Source organism: Pipistrellus kuhlii, unplaced genomic scaffold (genome assembly GCF_014108245.1).
Source record: "Pipistrellus kuhlii isolate mPipKuh1 unplaced genomic scaffold, mPipKuh1.p scaffold_m20_p_127, whole genome shotgun sequence".
Classification (NCBI taxonomy): domain Eukaryota; kingdom Metazoa; phylum Chordata; class Mammalia; order Chiroptera; family Vespertilionidae; genus Pipistrellus; species Pipistrellus kuhlii.
The window spans coordinates 26,639-45,039 of record NW_023425435.1 but is presented as its reverse complement, the minus strand read 5'-3'; the positions used below and the strand labels follow the sequence as shown (position 1 = coordinate 45,039).

At 65.7% G+C, this 18,401-nt stretch overlaps 2 protein-coding genes across 2 annotated transcripts in view; both read left to right on the top strand.

Annotated features, from left to right (window-relative positions):
- Window positions 1-773, top strand: part of LOC118717011 (sterol 26-hydroxylase, mitochondrial) — a 63,162-nt gene extending 62,389 nt beyond the window's left edge. Inside the window, exon 10 of the mRNA XM_045580431.1 lies at window positions 705-773. The gene's annotated coding sequence lies outside the window, so the exon portion shown is untranslated. The remainder of the gene's footprint in view (window positions 1-704) is intronic.
- On the top strand, window positions 243-13,543 carry NEMP2 (nuclear envelope integral membrane protein 2). Its single transcript, XM_045580432.1, has 9 exons — window positions 243-440; window positions 3,177-3,292; window positions 5,007-5,229; window positions 5,346-5,418; window positions 6,611-6,704; window positions 7,652-7,766; window positions 10,138-10,351; window positions 12,458-12,634; window positions 13,269-13,543. Exons 1-9 carry the CDS (start codon window positions 347-349, stop codon window positions 13,534-13,536), a joined length of 1,374 nt encoding a protein of 457 aa, XP_045436388.1. The 5' UTR covers window positions 243-346; the 3' UTR covers window positions 13,537-13,543.
- The last annotated feature ends 4,858 nt before the right edge of the window (window positions 13,544-18,401 follow it).

Sequence of the window (18,401 nt, the reverse complement as noted above, 5' to 3'; positions counted from 1 at the left end):
CTGCGCCCCGGGGGGGGGGAGGTCCTGGGGATGGGGATCCCTGCGCCCCGGGGGGGGGGGAGGCCCTGGGATGGGGATCCCTGCGGCCCGGGGGGGGGGGGAGGCCCTGGGGATGGGGATCCCTGCGCCCCGGGCGGGGGGAGGCCCTGGGGATGGGATCCTGCGCCCCGGGCGGGGGGTAGGAGCCGGCTCCCCAGCCGCCGGGCGGCGGCCCCACGTGCCCCGGGAGGCCGGTCCCCGGTCCCGGGGGCGGGGTCTCGCCTTCCCGCCGAGCTTCCACCGCGGAGCGGCCGGAGGGACCGGGACCGGGGCCGGGATCCGGGGCCGGAGCGGCCGGGCGGGCGGGATGCGGCCCGGGGGCCGGTGCTGGCTGCTGGCCTGGGCGCTGCTGGCCGCGGGCGCGGGGCGCACGAAGGAGGCGCTGGGGGCGCCGCTGGAAGGTAACGGGCCCTTCCGGGCGGGGGGGGGCGCTCCCCTTCTGCCCCGGCCCCCGGCCCTCGGCCCCCCGCACTTCCCGCCCGCCCGGCTCCGGAACCCCGTGACCCCGTGGCCGCCCGGAGCCGGTGATCGCACCCTCTCCGCCCGGGGGCTGGGAGGGGCGGGCCTCGGGCCCGGGCTGCGGGGGGCGGCGGAGGGTCCTCTGTGCGGGGCCCCAAGTCCGACCTCACCCCGTCCTTTTCCCGTGACATCCCACATCCCGAGGAAGAGGCCCGGGTCCCTGCCCCGGCTCCCAGCGCAGCCGCCTCTGGCTGCAGGGGGGGCAGCCAAGGGTGGACTTTTAGCTGGGGACCCCCCCTCCCCATAAACCGGGTCCTGGTCTGAGGATGGGGCTGCGATCAGAGGTGCAGCTGCCGAGGGGAGGTCCGGGGGGACTTCCACCAGGTCATACTGAGCGGGCGTTTGCTTGGTCCTCACCGTTAGGCAGCGTTTTAACGGCATTATTTTATTTAATGCCCGCAGTGGTCCTACCTGGGGGGGGTCGGTAACGCTTATAGGCCCATTTTACAGATGGGAAAATGAAGCCTCGTAAGAAATGTGACCAGTATACTAGTGACCTGACGTTTCCGAGCATGGCAGCGGCCGGGATATTATCAGTGATAGCCCTGGACCCACACCCGGAGCCAGGTTCCAGTGCAGCGTCACTGTCGCACCCGCTTGTAGCAGGTCCAGGCTGGTGAACTTCATGGACTATGTTTTCTCATCAGTAGGAGGATGTTCTGTGGCTGAACGGTTTCCCACGCTGCCCTCGCCTTTTTATGTCTCAGTGACACCAGTGTTTTTCAGATTCTGTGCTCCCCGATTGGGTGCTAACAGCTCACTTCCCTGCTGTGCTAGCCGAGGCAGGCCGGCCCCGCCTGCTTCCGTCGGCCTGGGTCTTGCAGGAAGTCTAGCCCATCGCTCCAGAGAAGGGCAGTTTGTGTGCCTGACAGCCACGCTCGCCGCTCGGACAGGCCGGGCTGTGCCCCGGGGAGGCCGCTGCAGCCTGGATCGCGGTGTCCAGGGCTGCGGCCGCTCTGGAAGCTCTGGGTCTGACGAGGAACCCTGACACCAAGCAGCTGGCACTGCCTTTCAGAACAGATCGGAGGAGGCTTCCTGTTCTACTGTCCATCTCCAGCGCGTGCGTGCGCGCGCGCGCACACACACACACACATGTATGCACACGCACATGCATGTACGCACACGCATGTACGCACACGCACACGGCCCCATCGGGGGACGGAGGAGATGTAGGCGGAGGCCAGCCTCTGTCACCCTCTCTGAAGTCAAGTCTGGGGCTGGTCTGGGCGACAGGAAGGGCTGCTCGGGGTTTGCAGGCGGGGGGTGAGGTTCCGGGAAGCCACGCAGTGTCTCCTGGGAAGAGGTCAGGCCTCCACTGCATCCCCAGGCGTGGGCGTGAGCAGCATTCCGGTTTATCTGCGGGAGAGGAAAAACCAGTGCTTGAAAGGAAAGTCATGCTTGAATACTCATTAGCATGTGCTAATTTCGGTTTCAGTTTCTACAATATAATAATACGCATGTTCTTGGAGACATGAAATACCAAGATTTATATTCAAGTCGTTTTAAACAAAACAAAACAAAGGAGCCCCTTTCTGGAGTTTGACGGAGCATGTTTATCCCATGAAGTGATTAGGCTGTAACACGGCCTTACACACGGAGGAAAAGCAATGCGTGCCCACAAACGGCAGAGGAGGGATGTGAGGTTAGCAGCTGAAGCAGGGCAGAGGCAGCTGTGCCTGTGCACAGACGGGTGCGGTGCTGGTCATTGGGTGGCGTTCCGACGGAGCGGAGGGAGCTCGCTGGGTAAAGTGACCGTGACTCGAACCCTTTGGTGATGTGACTAAGTGTGCGGCGGCGGCTGTCGGGGCGTCCACTCAGCGTGGCTGAGAGGACAGGAGAGCCTGCCAGGGGCCGGGGAGCCCAGGAGGCGGCGCTCACTCACAGCTCAGCCGCTGCCTTGCCGGGCAGCCGAGAGAGGAGGGCATCCCGGCCGGTGCCAGGCCCTCCGAGTGCTGGGGAGGTGAGCCAGGCCGGGGTGGCCCTGCTCCCAGACGTTTCCCGGGTCTGACTCGGGTCAGAGGGCGCGAGCCCCTCGTTAGGGCACCGCCCGGGTGCAGGCCCCAGTGGCAGCCGGCTCTCCCCGGCAGCTGCCCCTCCGGGCGGAGGATTTCTGTTGCGTGTCCAGGGGCCCCTGGCACTCCTCTTCGCGCTCTGGGTGCCCCGGGAGGGGGTTTGCCGACCTCACTGCGGGCCAGCGGGTCCCGTCCTAGTGGCCGGACCAGGGAGGGCCGAGGCCCCTGCAATGGGAGACACCTGCCCACAGGCGGCTGCGGCTGGAACCCGTGCTGGAGCTCCGCAAGCTGCACTTCCCGTTCCCACCCGTAGGTGCGACAGAGGCGGCAGAAGCAGCAGTGCCATTTCCAGGGGCCCCCTGGTTCTCCGCCGGCCTCCCCAGGCCTCTCTCTGTCTCAGTCTCCGTGCTCGCAGCCTGTCCTCAGGGCCGTCGGAGTCCTGGGCTGGAACTCCGGTCCGTCTCCTGCCGGATTGCCTGAATTACCAGAGAGAATTTTGGTTGTAGATTATAAAAGCAGCCACCAAGTCCCTGTGGATAAAAAAGAAGAAAAGATGAGGTTCTGGGACTGAATACTGAGGAGATGTGTTTTCTTTTGCACCCCCAGTTCTGCGGTGCAGAGCTCTGCAGGAGATGGACGTCATTCAAACCTCCACGTCGCACTGTTACTGCTACCGTCAGCACCCCCAGCTCGAGTGGGAGTACCTGTGGTCCACCGTCAAGGTAAGCGCGCACTCTTAAACCTTACCTTACAACCGGGGGTTGGTTTGTTTCCTCTGGCTTCGAGTCAAGCTCCTTAAAGAAGATCACGGCTTTATGTTTATTTTTAAAAGTGAAGATATGTGTTTTGCTTGTTTTTAAAATGCGTCTTTATTGCTGAAAGCGTTGCCGAAGGCCCCCTGCCCTGCCCGTGGCCGTGTCTGACGTGTGCTCTGATGCCCGCGTGGCCCTGGACGGGGCAGGGCGAGCCCGTGTGCTTCGGCCGCAGAGCAGGCGGCACCAGGGCGGGGCTGGCCTTCACAGCCGGGCGTGAGAACAAGGAGGGGACCTGGAGGGAACGGCTGCTCATGACGCCTTGGAATTGAGCTGGACACACAGGTTCATCAGGGCGAGGGGCATGGTGGGTCCAGGGCTTGCTGGTGCAGCAACAGCGGCATGCTGGGAGGACAGGGGTCGGCCAGGCGGTGGGGGCAGCCGCCGGTGACAGAGGCCTGCGTGGGGGCTGACAGGGCCCAGTGTGTGGCCGTGGGAGCGATTCGTGGAGGGTGGCTGGGGGAGGGGCCAAGCCTCCAGAGGCGCTCGGAGAACGGGAGGCCAGCCTACAGGAAGGGGCTCGGTGAGGGCACTGTGTGTGGTGGCACCAGCAGGTGGCACTGGAGAGAGCACAGCCATGGGTGCAGGGGCCGAGCCCACCAGGAGGGGAGGCAGCAGCGGGCGATGCCACCGATGCTTGGGGCTCAGAGCTGGTGGCCATGCCCCCTTCGGGCTCCGCCCAGCCCTGGGCAGAGGAGAAACGGGCAGACGAGGCTGCCACCCGGGGCTGTGGCCGGTGCGGCCCTGAGCCGGAGGCAGGGAAGACAGACCCGGGGCTGTGGCCGGTGCGGCCCTGAGCCGGAGGCGGGGGGAGACCCGGGGCTGTGGCCGGTGCGGCCCTGAGCCGGAGGCGGGGGAGACCCGGGGCTGTGGCCGGTGCGGCCCTGAGCCGGAGGCGGGGGGAGACCCGGGGCTGTGGCCGGTGCGGCCCTGAGCCGGGCTCTGTCCCCGGAGGTGGGGAGACAGACCCGGGGCTGCGGCTGAGCTGACCCAGGGCGCAGTTCTCAGAGGACACAGCGAGGAGGAAAAGGCGCTGGAGGCCGGAGGGGGGCCGGGCAGCCGGCGGAGGGCGGAGGGGTAGGTGGGCAGCCAGAGGGCGGCGAGAGAGCAGGTCCGGAGGGGAGTGGGTTTGGTACGGTCCGTGGGAAGCCGTGGGGGGTTGACGTAGGTCAGTCGTGGGCCCCGGTGGACGTTCTTGTGCAGATGGTGGGACAGGCAGTGGGGACGCGGTGGGGCGGCTCTGGGAGCTGGAAGCCAGCCCGCCGGCCTCGCGGGCGCCAGTGGAGAGAGACCAGGGAGCGATGGCCAGCTGGTGTGAACCCGTCAGGAGAGGGTGACCCCTGCCGTCCCCGGGACAGTGTGTCCATGTGTCCCGAGGACGATGGCAGAGGCCACCCTCTCCTGACCGGTTCGTACCAGCTGGCCGCCTACGCCTCTGTCCCGCCTTTGCTACGTGGCCCTGGGTTAGCCCCCATCACCAGCTGGAGGAAGGGGTGAGTCAGCCACAGCTCAGAACCAACGCTCACTCCCCGTGTGGGTGCCTGTCCCCCGCCAGCCCGTCCACGTGTCGGCCGCCCTGCGGGGGCTCGGCCGCCGGCCGTGTCCACGTGGCTGCCGTTCGCAGGTGGAGGTCGCCGGGGCCGAGCCGCTGCGCCTGGCGTACATCACGGACCCCCCCTGCTGCCGGGACCCGGACACCCCGCTGGCCGCCGTCTGGTGCGCGCTCCACGCGCCCCGGATCCCGCCCGAGGCCCCGGAGGCGGCCGTGCACGTCCGCCCGCACCAGGGCACCGTGTGCTTCTCCGTGCGGCCTGCCGGCCCGCACTCCGTGCGCGTGGGGAGCCGCGGTGAGTGCGCCCGCCGGCCTCCCGCTGCCGCCCGGGACACGGGAGGGACACGGGAGGGACACGGGGAGGGGCCCCCGCCCGCCCGCCCTCCGCGCTGACTGCGCTCCCCGCTCCAGCCCTGGACCTCGGGCTCATCCTCCGGTTCGCGGCCGGCCTCGCCCTCCTGCGCTCCGCGGTGCGCCTGAGCCGGTAAGCACGGGGCGGCACCGGGCGGCACCGGGGGCACCGGGGCCTGCCGAGGGGCCCGCGTGTGGGGTCGTGCTGCCGGGCTTGGCCAGCAGCCTGAGGCTCCGCCCGGAAGGCCTCAGCGGAGCAGTGGTTAGCGGAGCGATGCTGGGACACGGCCACGTGCGGCCACAGGGCTCATGGCACCGGCTCCTCTGCACCCTGTGTCCCGGAGCTCTGTGCCCGTCCGGGGAGGGGAGGGGAGGAGGGGAGGGGAGGGGAGCGAAGGGAGGGGAGGAGGGGAGGGGAGGGGAGGGGAGGGGAGGGGAGGGGAGGGGAGGGGAGGGGAGGGAGGAGGGGAGGGGAGCGAAGGGAGGGAGGGGAGGAGGGGAGGGAAGGGAAGGGAGGGAGGAGAGGCGAAAGAAAGGAGGAGGGGGAGAGGAGAGGAGGGGAGAGAAGGGAGGGGAGGAGGGGAGGGGAGGGAGGGGAGGGAGGGAGAGAGGCGAAGAAAGGAGGAGGGGAGAGGAGAGGAGGGGAGAGAAGGGAGGGGAGGAGGGGAGGGGAGGGGAGGGGAGGGAGGGAGGAGAGGTGAAGAAAGGAGGAGGGGAGAGGAGAGGAGGGGAGAGAAGGGAGGGGAGGAGGGGAGGGGAGGGGAGGGGAGAGAAGGGAGGGGAGGAGGGGAGGGGAGGGGAGGGGAGGGAAGAGAGGGGAGGAGGGGAGGGGAGGGAAGGGGAGGAGATGAGAGGAGGGGAGGGGAGGGCGGACAGACCCGCCCTGGCTCCTCTCCCCGGCCTTCTGCTGCCACGGCCTGGCTGGTGAGGAGGATCTCTCCAGGCCTGCACTGCTCAGCGCTGTCCCTCACGCGGCTCAGCCTGAGCCTCCGGGGCCTCACCCGTGGGGACCTGGCCGCGGCCGCGGGGCGGGCACAGCTGCGGGAGGGGTTTGCTGAGCCGGCCAGCGCGGAGGCTGAGGCCCTGGCACCGCCCGCCGCCCGCCGCCCACCGGGGCGCCCATGGGGAGCAAAGGTCGCGCACACGTTGTGTTCTGAGTTGGTGGCAAGCACCTCGCCGTGCATTTCGGGCAGAGCTTACGTGTTGTGAGAGCACAGACGTCATGGGAGCCGCCGCCCGAGCTTTCCTCTCCCGTCGTCGCCGCGTTAGACGTGCTTCCCGTGCGAACAGCGTGGCGCTGACACGCCGTGTGCTTGTCGTGACAGAAGCCCTGCCTTCTACTACTCCGCGGGGACCGCGCTGGGCGTCCTGATGACTCCGGTCTTCCTGCTGCTGCTGGCGCGGAGGGCCATCCCCAAGGTCGGTGTGCCGTGCGCCGTGAGCCGTGTGCCACGTGTTGTGAGCTGTGTGCCATGTGCCGTGTGTGTGAGCCGTGAGCCGTGTGCCATGAGCTGTGAGCCACGTGTTGTGAGCTGTGAGCCGTGTGCCATGAGCTGTGAGCCACGTGTTGTGAGCTGTGTGCCGTGCGCCGTGAGCCGTGTGCCACGTGTTGTGAGCTGTGTGCCATGTGCCGTGTGTGTGAGCCGTGAGCCGTGTGCCATGAGCTGTGAGCCACGTGCTGTGTGCCATGAGCCGTGTGCCACGTGTTGTGAGCTGTGTGCCATGTGCCGTGTGTGTGAGCCGTGTGCCATGAGCTGTGAGCCACGTGCTGTGAGCTACGTGCCGTGTGCCATGAGCCGTGTGCCACGTGTCATGTGCCGTGGGGGCGGGTTGGTGGGCACAGAGCGGGGTCAGATGACTCATTGATTATTGTGGCTCCCAGTCCAAGCGGCGTCTCTGCGGGCACAGGCTGGCCGGACGACGCGCCTGGAGCCTGTTTAGTTACTGCCGTCCGGTCACAGCACGTCCCGCCGGCGCCTCTTCGCAGGCCTTCGCTCTCCAGGCGATGGTTTCCCCGGGGTGACAGGGGCGCTCCATGCTGAGTCTCTGATCCCGGCAGGCCGCCCGCGCTGTGATGGCGGCCGTGTCATTAGCTCCCCAGAGCGGAGCGAGGAGACCGGACATCAGCTCACGATGAGGAGGTGGCCCTTCCTCTGCTCAAAGGCGCGGCGGCGGCGTCACTGGAGAGGCTTGTTCCCAGGCCCTGCCGCGTGGCTCCGGGCCTGGGCCTGGCCGCTGGGCCGGCCGCGCCTGCCCCAGACCGGGCCGAGCTGGCGGCAGGCGGTTTGGGAGAGGACGTCGTACAGGGGCTGGCTCTGTCCGGGAGCGAGTGACCGAGCCTGTGCGTTTGCTCTCCCCACATGCAGTGCAGCACCTTCGGGGCGCTCCTGGTTGTTGGCTGGCTTGCCTCCGTGTATGCGGTGTGCCTGGGGGTGGAGCACCTGCCGTGGCTGTGGGGTGAGCACAGGATGTGTGTCGTAGGTAGGTAACGTTTTTCAGATGCCTTCTAGCCCTGACCGGTGTGGCTCCGTGGATAGAGCGTCGGCCTGCAGACTGAAGGGTCCCCGGTTCAATTCCGGCCAAGGGCGTGTACCTTGGTTGGGGGCACATCCCCAGTAGGGGGTGTGCAGGAGGCAGCTGATGGATGATTCTAACTCTCTGTCCCTCTCCCTTCCTCTCTGCAAAACAAAAACAAAACAAAAACACAATAAAATACATATTAAATATATTTAATATTTTAAATATATTTTATTTAAAAAAAGAAAAGATACATTCTGTTATTGGGGAGGCTGGAAAGCACCACGGGAGGCCTTCTCTTGGCAAATGATTCCGGCCCTGGGTTTTCATTTGGAACTAAGCAGCGCCACACAAAACCGCATTTTATTTATTCCCATGGTTGGTGACTTCAGTTCATTGCTCGATCTCATTTCATACCTTTCCCGTGTGAAAGACATCCTTCTCAGGTGTCTATCCCAGGGGTCGGCAAACTGCGGCTCGAGAGCCACATGCGGCTCTTTGGCCCCTTGACTGTGGCTCTTCCACAAAATACCACGTGCGGGCGCGCACGTACGGTGTGATGGGAACTTCGCAGCCCGTGCTCAGAAGTCGGTTTTCGGCTCTCAAAAGAAATTTCCATCGTTGTCCTGTTGATGCTTGGCTCTGTGGACTAATGAGTTTGCCGACCGCTGGTCTGTCCTAATGTACAAAAGAGCAGAAATGATTTTCCCCTTTTGACTACAGACGCTCTGACCACATGTGACTTGTAGTGAAGAAGTTTCTCTGAAATGTGGCTCTTTGGGTGTGGACGCACCCAGCACGGAAGGAGAGCCGTCCTCAGTGTATGAAAACCCGACTGTCCGGAACCGGGGAGGCCTCGGGGGCCAAACGCCAGCTGCTCCTCACGGGGTAACCGGGAGATGGTGGGACGGGAGGGCTGGCTCCCTCTGGCACCTGCCCCAGCCTCCTCACTCACATTTATGCCCCCCATCAAAAGCAATTCGTGTTCTGTTTCGTGCTAGATCTATGTTTTTAGTTCATGTTTCTCCTTAGGCTAGGGTGTTTTTTAAAGTAAATCCCCCACTTCATGGTATGGTCCCCCAAACCCTTCACTAAGCATCTCTAAAAACCAAGAGCATCTTCCTCTATAATCCAGTAGGTGTCAAGTCTAAAAAATAATAATTGGCAATCACAAAGTCACCGATTCCCCAGGCCACGTGTCCGCGCCCCGCACAGCCTCGGTGCTGCTGCATCCGCCGAGATGCCGCCCAGCATCCCATTCCGTGTGCGTCCTGCCCCTGAGGCTCTCTGTCCCCAGGTTGAGTGCCGGCACGGTGGTTCCTGAGTGGCCACAGTGTCCGTTTAGGATTTCTCCGGCTACCCCTGTGTACAGTCAGCCGGGCGGCTCTCCCGCCTGCGTGTCCTGCTCAGACGCAAACCGCACCCCCCGGTGGCCGCACAGGCCCGGTGCGCGCTGCCGCCCAGACCCAGAGCATCTTGTCAGCTGAGTCCGGGCCTGGTTGTGAGGGCGCAGCCTGATTGCCCCCACTTCCCCGCCCCCCGATGTAAGGTGACACGTTCCTCTCCTGAACGGAGTGTGGAAATAAAAAGCCGGGTTTGCAGCTGTGACCTCCGCTGAGGCTTCCCCCGACGTTCGTCCTAGGTCTACAGCGGTCATCAAACTCCTGCGTCCACAGAGCCAAATACCAACAGGACAACGGTGGACGTTTCTTTTGGGAGCCACATTTTTTAAAACTTAAACTTCTTCTAACGCCACTTCAACCTAGACTTGCCCAGGCCGTGGTATTTTGTGGAAGAGCCACACTCAGGGGACCAAAGAGCCGCATGTGGCTCGCGAGCCGCAGTTTGCCAGCCACGGGGCTAGGACTCTGGGCTGACAACTAGACACGTGTTCTAATCACTGACAACTCTGCACCCTCGCTTCACCGAGAGTGATAACTCATAATCTCACGTGAGGGAGTAACAGCCACAGATGCCTTTTCCCACGTCCCTTCATCGGGGAAAGAAAACGAAAGTGGAGGTTTCCTGGTATGTTCTTAGCTCTCAGCCAAGGCTAGGTCGTTTTTTCCTTTTTATGTTTTTATTGATGTCAGGGAGGAAGGGAGAGGTAGAGAGAGAAACATCAATGATGAGAGAGTCAGTGAGTAGCTGCCTCCTGCACGCCCCACATGGGATGGAGCCCGCATCCCGGGCCTGTGCCCTGACCGGGAATCGAACCCTGATCTCCTGGTTCGCAGGTCAACGCTCCACCCCGGCGCTGCCAGCCAGACCTCTGCGGTTTTGCCGTGGATTTTCACGATCAGAGTGAGACAGCTGCCTCCTTCTGCTCCCGCAGGCTACGTGCTGGCCGTCGGGGCCCTCAGCTTTGCCGCCTGTTACAGACGCGGGCGCCTGGCCATGGAGAGGGGCCAGCGCCTCCTGGCTTGGGCGCTGCGGCTGCTGGCCCTGGCGCTGACCCTCTGCGGCGCCCCCGCGCCCCAGGCTGTCTGGGCGGCCGCGGGCCTCGAGCTGCTGCCCCGCGCGCTGCGCTGCCTGGCGGGGGCGCTCAGGTATGTGTGTGGGCTTCCCTCTCCTCGTGCACCTGGCTCGGTGATGGCCGGGGTGTTTGGACATGGCGTGTTTGGTCTCATGATGGACCGCGTTTCACCGGAGCGTTCCTCCGGCGGGGGGGGGGAGGGGGGTGGGGAACAAGCCTGAGGCTGCACCTCGCTGCTGTCCGAGGCTCCCGCCCACGGGGGCAGCAGACCCCACTCCCCCCGATTAGTGCCGAAGGCCCGGGCTCGGGTCCTGGTGTCTGCTCTCACGTGCGCGTCCTGGCATTAAAGCCAGACCTGCTGGGGCATCCGTGTGCCTGTGAGAGAAGCGTTAGGGCCAGAGACGCGTCCTCAGGGGCGGGAGTGGGTGGCACGTGGGCTTTCTCTTCTCGGGGTCAGGCGAGCTGCGGCTCTGGAAGCTCAGCAGCTGCGTGACTGCTGAGGCGGCGCTGGGGCCGCCCGTCTGTCACCGCGTGAGCTGAGCGCCTGCCTGCATGTCCTGCATGGCTGAGGCATCTGCCCTGCGCGTGTTCATGGAGACCGAGGCGCGCACGGTCGCGCACTGTCACGCGCTGTCACGCTGTCACACGCTGTCACACGCTGTCACACGCTGTCACACGGTCACACGCTGTCACGCTGTCACACACGCTGTCACACACTGTCACGCTGTCACACACGCTGTCACACACTGTCACGCTGTCACACACGCTGTCACGCACTGTCACGCTATCACACACGAGGTGCGAGTGCAGGCCTGCCGCTCGGCATGGAGAGCTCGAGCTCCCCGGAGGAGCTGGCCCTGGGGCTGGGTGCTCCTGGCTCTCCGAGGACCGCTGGAGCTCCTGTTTGTAACGCAGACCGCGGTCCGTCACTGCGCCCGCTGAGCACTAGATGGGCGCTGGCCGTGCTGGCACTGCCTGGGCGGTCTGTCTCCTCAGCCCGGGCCTCGGGGAGGGTGCGCGGCTGCAGGTTTGTCCGTGAGGGGGCGGGGGCGGGCTCCCCTGGGGAAGGAGGTGCCCGGTCTCCAGGGTGGGCCTCGGGCGCCCGTGCCGTCTCCTCCTCGGAGGCCGGGGTGTGTGTGTGTGTGTGTGTGTGTGTGTGTGCGGTGCTCAGAGAGGAGACGGAGGCCTGCCAGCGTCCCCCGCCTGGCACCTCAGCCACCAGGATCTACACAGCCCCCCAGAAAGTGCACTCGGACCCGCTGTGCTGCCATGCTCGCTCCTGGGGGCTCTCGGGTGCGTTACAGTGTGAACGGCCCCGAACGCTTCACTTTATTTTTTTAATATATTTTATTTATTTTTTAATATAGTCTTGTTGCTTTTTTTACAGAGAGGAAAGGAGCGAGATAGAAACATCCATGAGAGAGAAACATCCATCAGCTGCCTCCTGCACACTCCCCACTGGGGATATGCCCACAACCAAGGTACATGCCCTTGACCGGAATCGAACCCGGGACCTTTCAGTCCGCAGGCTGACGCTCTGTCCACGGAGCCACACCGGCTTGGCCGGCCCGGACCGTGTTGAAGCTCACTCACGAGTAATGACACTGAGACCTCATTCATCGTCGTCAGCACTGGGACTAGGGCCTCCCTGTAGCACTCCCTGTGCGGAAGCACTGCTGGTCACGGCGTGAGCACGGAGAGCCAGAGGCGTTAATGACCGGCCTCCGCCCGGGCACTCCCTCTGGGGGTCACTGCGCCCGCGGAGGCCGGCAGAGACCCCGCCTCCGGGCCGGAGGCTGAGCGGGCGGGGTCTGCACAGGCGCCTCATGGCTGCCTCTCGGGCCCGGAGAGCAGCCGCCGGCCCCGGAGGCCGGCCGGGCTGTCCGCTGTGCCGCTCGGTCCCGGGAAGAAAGATGCCCTGACATCTCTGGGCACTGCCCTCAGAGGCCACAGGGGGGTGTGAGGTCCCGTTAGGATGGTCCGGGGTGTGCGTGTGTGTGTGTGTGTGTGTGTGTGTGTGTGCGGTGCTCAGAGAGGAGACGGAGGCCTGCCAGCGCTGCGTGTTCTCCGCGCCACGGAAGCTCGTCGCATGCTTAGCACGTGCAGCGGGACCCCAGGAGTGGAGAGCCAGGCCCCGCGGGCGGAGCCGGGTGAACGGCCGCTGACTGCGCTGTCCTAGGAGGGTGCGGAGGTGGCTGCCGCCCCGGGGGCCGGCGTTCCGGTACCTGAGCGAGGAGGAGTTCCGGGAGCAGGCCGCCGCCGAGACCGCCCGCGCGCTGGAGGAGCTGCGCCAGGCGTGCCGCCGGCCCGGCTTCCCGTCCTGGCAGGCCGTGGCCAGGCTCCGGGCGCCCGGAAAGTAAGCCCGTGCCGCCACCCCGATGCAGGGCCGCGGGGGCCCTGAGGGCTGGCCAGACCCTCCCCCGGGCGTCCGTGCCCGTCTGTGCCCCCAGAGGCGCCCCCTCCTGGTACCAGCCCGGCTCCTCTGGCCCCTCGGGGGAGGCGCTCCCACAGGGCGGGCGGGAGCAGAGCCAGAGCCGGAGGGGGTATGCTGAGGCCCTGCTGCTGCTGCAGGTGTGGGCACTGATGCTGGGGTTACCCAAGGCTTTTCTGCCCGCACGTCCCCTCTGCTGCCCTCCTGCGGGCTTCACGCAGACCCCTGCCCTCAGGGAAAGGGGGGCTCCATGCAGACCCCCGAGCTCTCAGGGAAGGTGGGAGGGGGCGTGTTGACAGTTCACCAAGGAACGAATCCACACTCGGAGAGAAGGGAGTGGGAGAGAGAGCGGTGGTCCCGGCGGCGCTGGGCTGGGTGAACCGCCTGCCCTCTGAGGCCCGGAGGACCCAGGAGCCACCGCGGTCACCTCCCACGTAAGGGCCGCCCTCATGGCTGCGTGCACGTCACCGAGGACACCAGCAAGGGAACCGCTCTCTTCCCAGTAACCCTCCCCCTGGTCCCCGCCTGGCCTTAAAGCACACACACCAATGCCGCACAGGTTTGCAGACTTCGTCCTCGGGGGGAGTCACTTGTCGCCGGAGGAAACGCGTCTGCATGAAGAGCAGTACAGCCTGGGGGACTCTTCCCTGGAGGAGCAGCCGCCGGAGTGCCCTGCCCCTGGCCCTGCCCCGGACCCTGGCCCTGGCCCTGCCCCAGCCCCGGCCCCACCCCCTTCCTCTGCCCTGGCCCTGTCCCTGCCCCCACTCCCTGCCCCTGCCCCTGTGCCCGCCCCTGCGTGTCACTCAGGACCAGGGCGTGGTCAGTAGCCCAGGGGACGTTGCCGTGGAGAAGACCCAGGTGCAGGGAGAGGGCGGCACCGAAGGAGAGCACCGTCCCCCGGGCCAGCCTGCTGTGTGTCCTGCTGCAGCCGAGTGCTGGGCCTGCCACCGCCACTGCCTCCAGGGAAGACCTGCCCCCGGGACAAGGGGCCTGTGCTGGCCGTCGGGGGCCTGTCAGCACGGCACCGCGTCCTCTCAGCCCAGAGCCCGTGCTGGTCCGGAGGCTGCACTGGTGCCAGCACAGGCGCCGGGAGGCTGGCCTGGCGTGCTCCTGGCGCACGGAGGCCGGCCCGGCGTGCTCCTGGCGCAGAGAGACCGGCCCGGAGTGCTCCTGGCGCACGGAGGCCGGCCCGGCGTGCTCCTGGCGCAGAGAGACCGGCCCGGCGTGCTCCTGGCGCACGGAGGCCGGCCCGGAGTGCTCCTGGCGCAGAGAGACCGGCCTGGCGTGCTCCTGGCGCACGGAGGCCGGCCCGGAGTGCTCCTGGCGCAGAGAGACCGGCCCGGAGTGCTCCTGGCGCAGAGAGACCGGCCGGAGTGCTCCTGGCGCAGAGAGACCGGCCCGGAGTGCTCCTGGCGCAGAGAGGGGCGCAGAGAGACCGGCCCGGAGTGCTCCTGGCGCAGAGAGACCGGCCCGGAGTGCTCCTGGCGCAGAGAGACCGGCCCGGAGTGCTCCTGGCGCAGAGAGACCGGCCCGGAGTGCTCCTGGCGCACGGAGGCCGGCCCGGCATGCTCCTGGCGCAGAGAGACTGTGCTCCTGGCGCAAAGAGCCGGCCCGGAGTGCTCCTGGTGCAGAGAGACCGGCCCGGAGTGCTCCTGGTGCAGAGAGACCGGCCCGGAGTGCTCCTGGCGCACGGAGGCCGGCCCGGGGTTGCTCCTGGCGCACGGAGGCCGGCCCGGAGTGCTCCTGGCGCACGGAGGCCGGCCCGGAGTGCTCCTGGCGCAGAGAGACCGGCCCAGCTTCGGTGCGTCCCTGAGCTGCTCAGGAAGGGGACCTCAGGCCGGCTCCGCCGACGCCGAGGGCAGCAGGCCTGCCAGGGCCTCGGACGCGCCGGTGCCCACGTGGCCCGTGAGGAATCGTGTGCGGCCGTTTCCGCTCGTTTGACCACAGCCCCGTTTCCCAGGAGACGCGTGTCCTCGGCCCACGTGTGGAGAAGGCGCTGCCGATGGAGGCTGAGGTCCAGGCGCTTGGCCTGTCCGGCCCTCGCTGAGCGGCGGCGGGCGGCGTGTCCGTCCTGGCGTTGCCCCCGCGGCCGAGGAGGCCACGGGGAGCGCGAGGATGGCCCCGCGCCGGGGCCTCACTGGGCCGGTGACTCTTATGTTTAACGAGAGGCCCAGCGCACACCACACCGTGCGCGGTGAGGGTCCCCACGCCACCTCCTGCCACTTGCCAGTCCCCACCACCACCCCTTGCTTCTCCGCGGTCCCTCGTCACAGATGGCTCCTGGGGGAGGGACCAAGAGGTGGCCGTTCCGCCCGCTCCCCGGCCCGCGTGCTGCTCGCTCACTGTGGTTCCCTGCTCGCCGTGCTGCGATCGATCGATCAATTGATCGATCGGAGGCCGAGGGCCCGAGGGGTCCGCAGTTCAGCCTGCTTGCCAGTCAGGGCCACCTCATGCGGGGGAGCGGCCGCGGGACCCTCGCCTGGGGTTCGGCCATCCGGTCATTTAGGGCGTGACGGACCCTGGCTCTGTATGTATTAGGAAACCGGCCTGCTAGCTGTCCGGTAACTGTGACGAAGAGAAACATTTCCTACCGCACTATTTTAAAGTCCTGGTAAGACTTTTTTTAGGTAGAATCAGATTAGAATGACTTCTATATTTTGTGTGTGTGTGTGTGTGTGTGTGTGTGTTGAAAATGGAGGCATCTAGCCTCCCGTGACATTTTGCATTGACTGGTTCATTTTTAAAACGGTAGCAATTCCCTGCAGAACCCATCTGGAGCAGGTCTTGTTCTCGGCTCCTCCTGCTAAGGCGCCCGGGGGCAGAGGGAGAACTGGGCGTGCGGAGCGGACCCTGAGCCCCAGAGGCCCACGCGGGGGACGAGGAGAGGGTAGGCCTGACGTGGCAGAGCAGTCTGGGGTACAGAGTCGCTAAGCTGGCTCTGAGAGGCACACGCGAGCTGTTTCACCCGGAGGCCTTTCACCGGAGAGGTCACGGGGGTGGGGGGTGGGGTGGGCGTGCGGAGAGCCGAGGGTGCTTTCCTGAGCCAGGTCTTGTAACCTTGGTCTGACCCAGTGGTCGGCAAACTGCGGCTCTCAAGCCTCATGCGGCTCACAAGCCGCTGTTTGCCGCTCTGTTGACTAACGAGCTTGCCCATCTCTGACCTAGACTCTGGATTCCAGTAATTACAGGCCGTTGTTGTTCCATGCGATGAAGCCCCTGTCCCAGGGGTCGGGCAAACTCATTCGTCAACAGAGCCGCATGTGGCTTGCGAGCCGCAGTTTGCCTACCACGGGCCTTGCCTGTTGCCTCACAGGCAGCCTGGCTCCTGTCGGGACTCTGGGTGGATTTCAGATGCTCTCGCTGGCCGGGCAGTGCCTCACCAGTCTCCGGGCGGCCAGACGCCAGGCCACGCTGGGAGCTCTGCTCTTTTTGGGGGAGGCTCTACATTCAACCTGTGCCTTCACACAGCCTCTGGCTTCATTTGTGCTTAATAGGTTCTTACTGATCGTTTAGAGAGAGAGGCAGGGAGAGGGACGGAGAGATAGAAGCATCAATGATGAGAAAGAATCACTGATCCGCTGCCTCCTGCGCGTCCCACGCTGGGGACCGAGCCCTGAACCCAGGCATGGTCAACCGGCAATCGAACCGTGACCCCTTGGCTGGTGGGTCTGCGCTCGCCCGCCGAGCCACACCGGCTGGGCAGTAGCTGTGATTTTAAGCCACAGTGTCTCCCGTTCAGATGACGGAATCTCACAGGCGTCGTTACGGCTCGGTCTGATGTGGTGTGATTGTGTTGGCTGGTGACGCAGGCACCAGAGGCGTCCGTGCGTGTCTCGCCACACTCCTCTCCCACCACACGCGTGTGACTGGCGTGTGAGGAGTCCGCTGGGGCCTCGCCTGTGCCGGGCACGGCGGTGCTGACCCCCTGGGGTGACGTCGCCATGGAGACAGTGGACGGGAGAGCGGCAGAGCCGTGTCCCCCAGGGGCTGGTTTCAGGGTTTCAGAGGACAGCGTGGACCTGCCCGTGTCTGTGTGCGCGCCGAGAAGCTGAGCCATTGAATCCTGTGACGTGTGGTGCCTTTCCCTGGTGTTGGTTGATGTGGGGTTTGTTAGGTGCTGCTCAGGGTTCTAATCCCACAGGCGCTCTGTGGCTGGCTCCCCTAAGACTCTCCCTCCCCTCTCCTCCCTCCTCCCTCAGCTCCCTCTCCCTCCCTCCTTCCTTCGCTTCAGGGCCCGCACCTGCAGACGGGATGCCGGGAAGCAGCTGTCCCTCAGGGGGGCCTCGGGGCCTCCCGGAGCCCCTTGCCGGCCGCCGCTGGGCCAGGGCCTCCCAGGCTCCCTGTCCTGAGCCGCGGGGAGGACACCAGGCGGTGCCGGTGAGCGTCCGCCGGCGGCCTGGCTGGGTCGCCATGCCATCCACACGCCGACACGTCTCAGAGGCTGTGCGTTGGTCACGTGGTCAGCCGTACCGCCGAGGGGGGTTAGAGGGAGCGCCTGTCCGGCATTTAGGACGTCTGAACGCCTGGCTTTTTAGAAAAGTCTAGAAACGTCAGATCTGAGACTCCAGGAGGTGGGAACAAATGATGGGTCCCATCAGCACACCGAACCACGTGGATGAAGCACACCCGAGGGGACGGGCAGACGGAGGAGGATCTGCCGTTACCCTGCCTGTGACTGGCCCCAAGGTGGAGTGCAGGCCGTTAGCCGTCTTTCGCCCAGCGGGGGCAGGGCCTGTGCGGGGCGTGTGGGCGTGGGGCAGCAGAAGCTGCAGGGAGGGGTACGTTTAGGCAGCGCCAGGAGCCGGCTGCCCCCCGAGCCACCCCGCTGGGATGACACTGGCGAGCTGGCCGGTGGCTGTGCCCCTGGCGGTGACCCAGGACCCTGACGCCATTGCCCCGAAGACGACCCTGCTCACAGCAGCCGGCCCACGTGGCCTGCCCAGGCGGGGGCCCTGGCAGCCGGGGAGCCGGGGAGGACAGACAGTTGAACCCACTGGACCGGCAGATCCCCTCTCAGAAAGCAGACCTACAGGGTCAGACACGTGGGTGAGCAGAAAGGAAAAGGCTGCTGACACATGTCAGTGTCACCCACCAGCACGTGACGCGCCCCCCCCCCCCCGAAGTGACCGTGTGTGGGCACGCCCGCCCCCGCCTGCCGCAGGCCCGGGCGCCTCTCCTCCGGTATCCACGCCTTTTTGCTGCTTCTGTGCGAGCTGCGTACCGAGGGGTGTGACAGTCGCAGCCTCCCCCACGGGTGACCGCCCGCGGCCTTCCTGTGTGTGACCATCTGGGCCCCCGTGACTGGAGCCTCGCTGTTGTGGGTGACAGCGGTTTGCTCTGACCCTCCGTGTGCTCCCGATGAGCCTCCGGAGGTGAGGGATGAGGGTGTGCTCACCAGGAGACCTTAGGAGGTGCCTCCCGCGGGGCAGCTGCTCCTGCTTCTCCTTGTAATGACGGGGGGGAGAGAGGGGGGGACTGTTGGTGTGGCTCAGTGGATAGAGCGTCGGTCTGTGGACTGAAGGGCCCCGGGTTCGATTCCGGTCAGGGGCATGGACCTTGGTTGCAGGCACATCCCCAGTAGGGGGGTGTGCAGGAGGCAGCTGATGGATGTTTCTCTCTGTCCCTCTCCCTTCCTCTCTGTAAAAATCAATAAAGTATATTTAAAAAGTAAATTTACATGTCACCTGGGGGC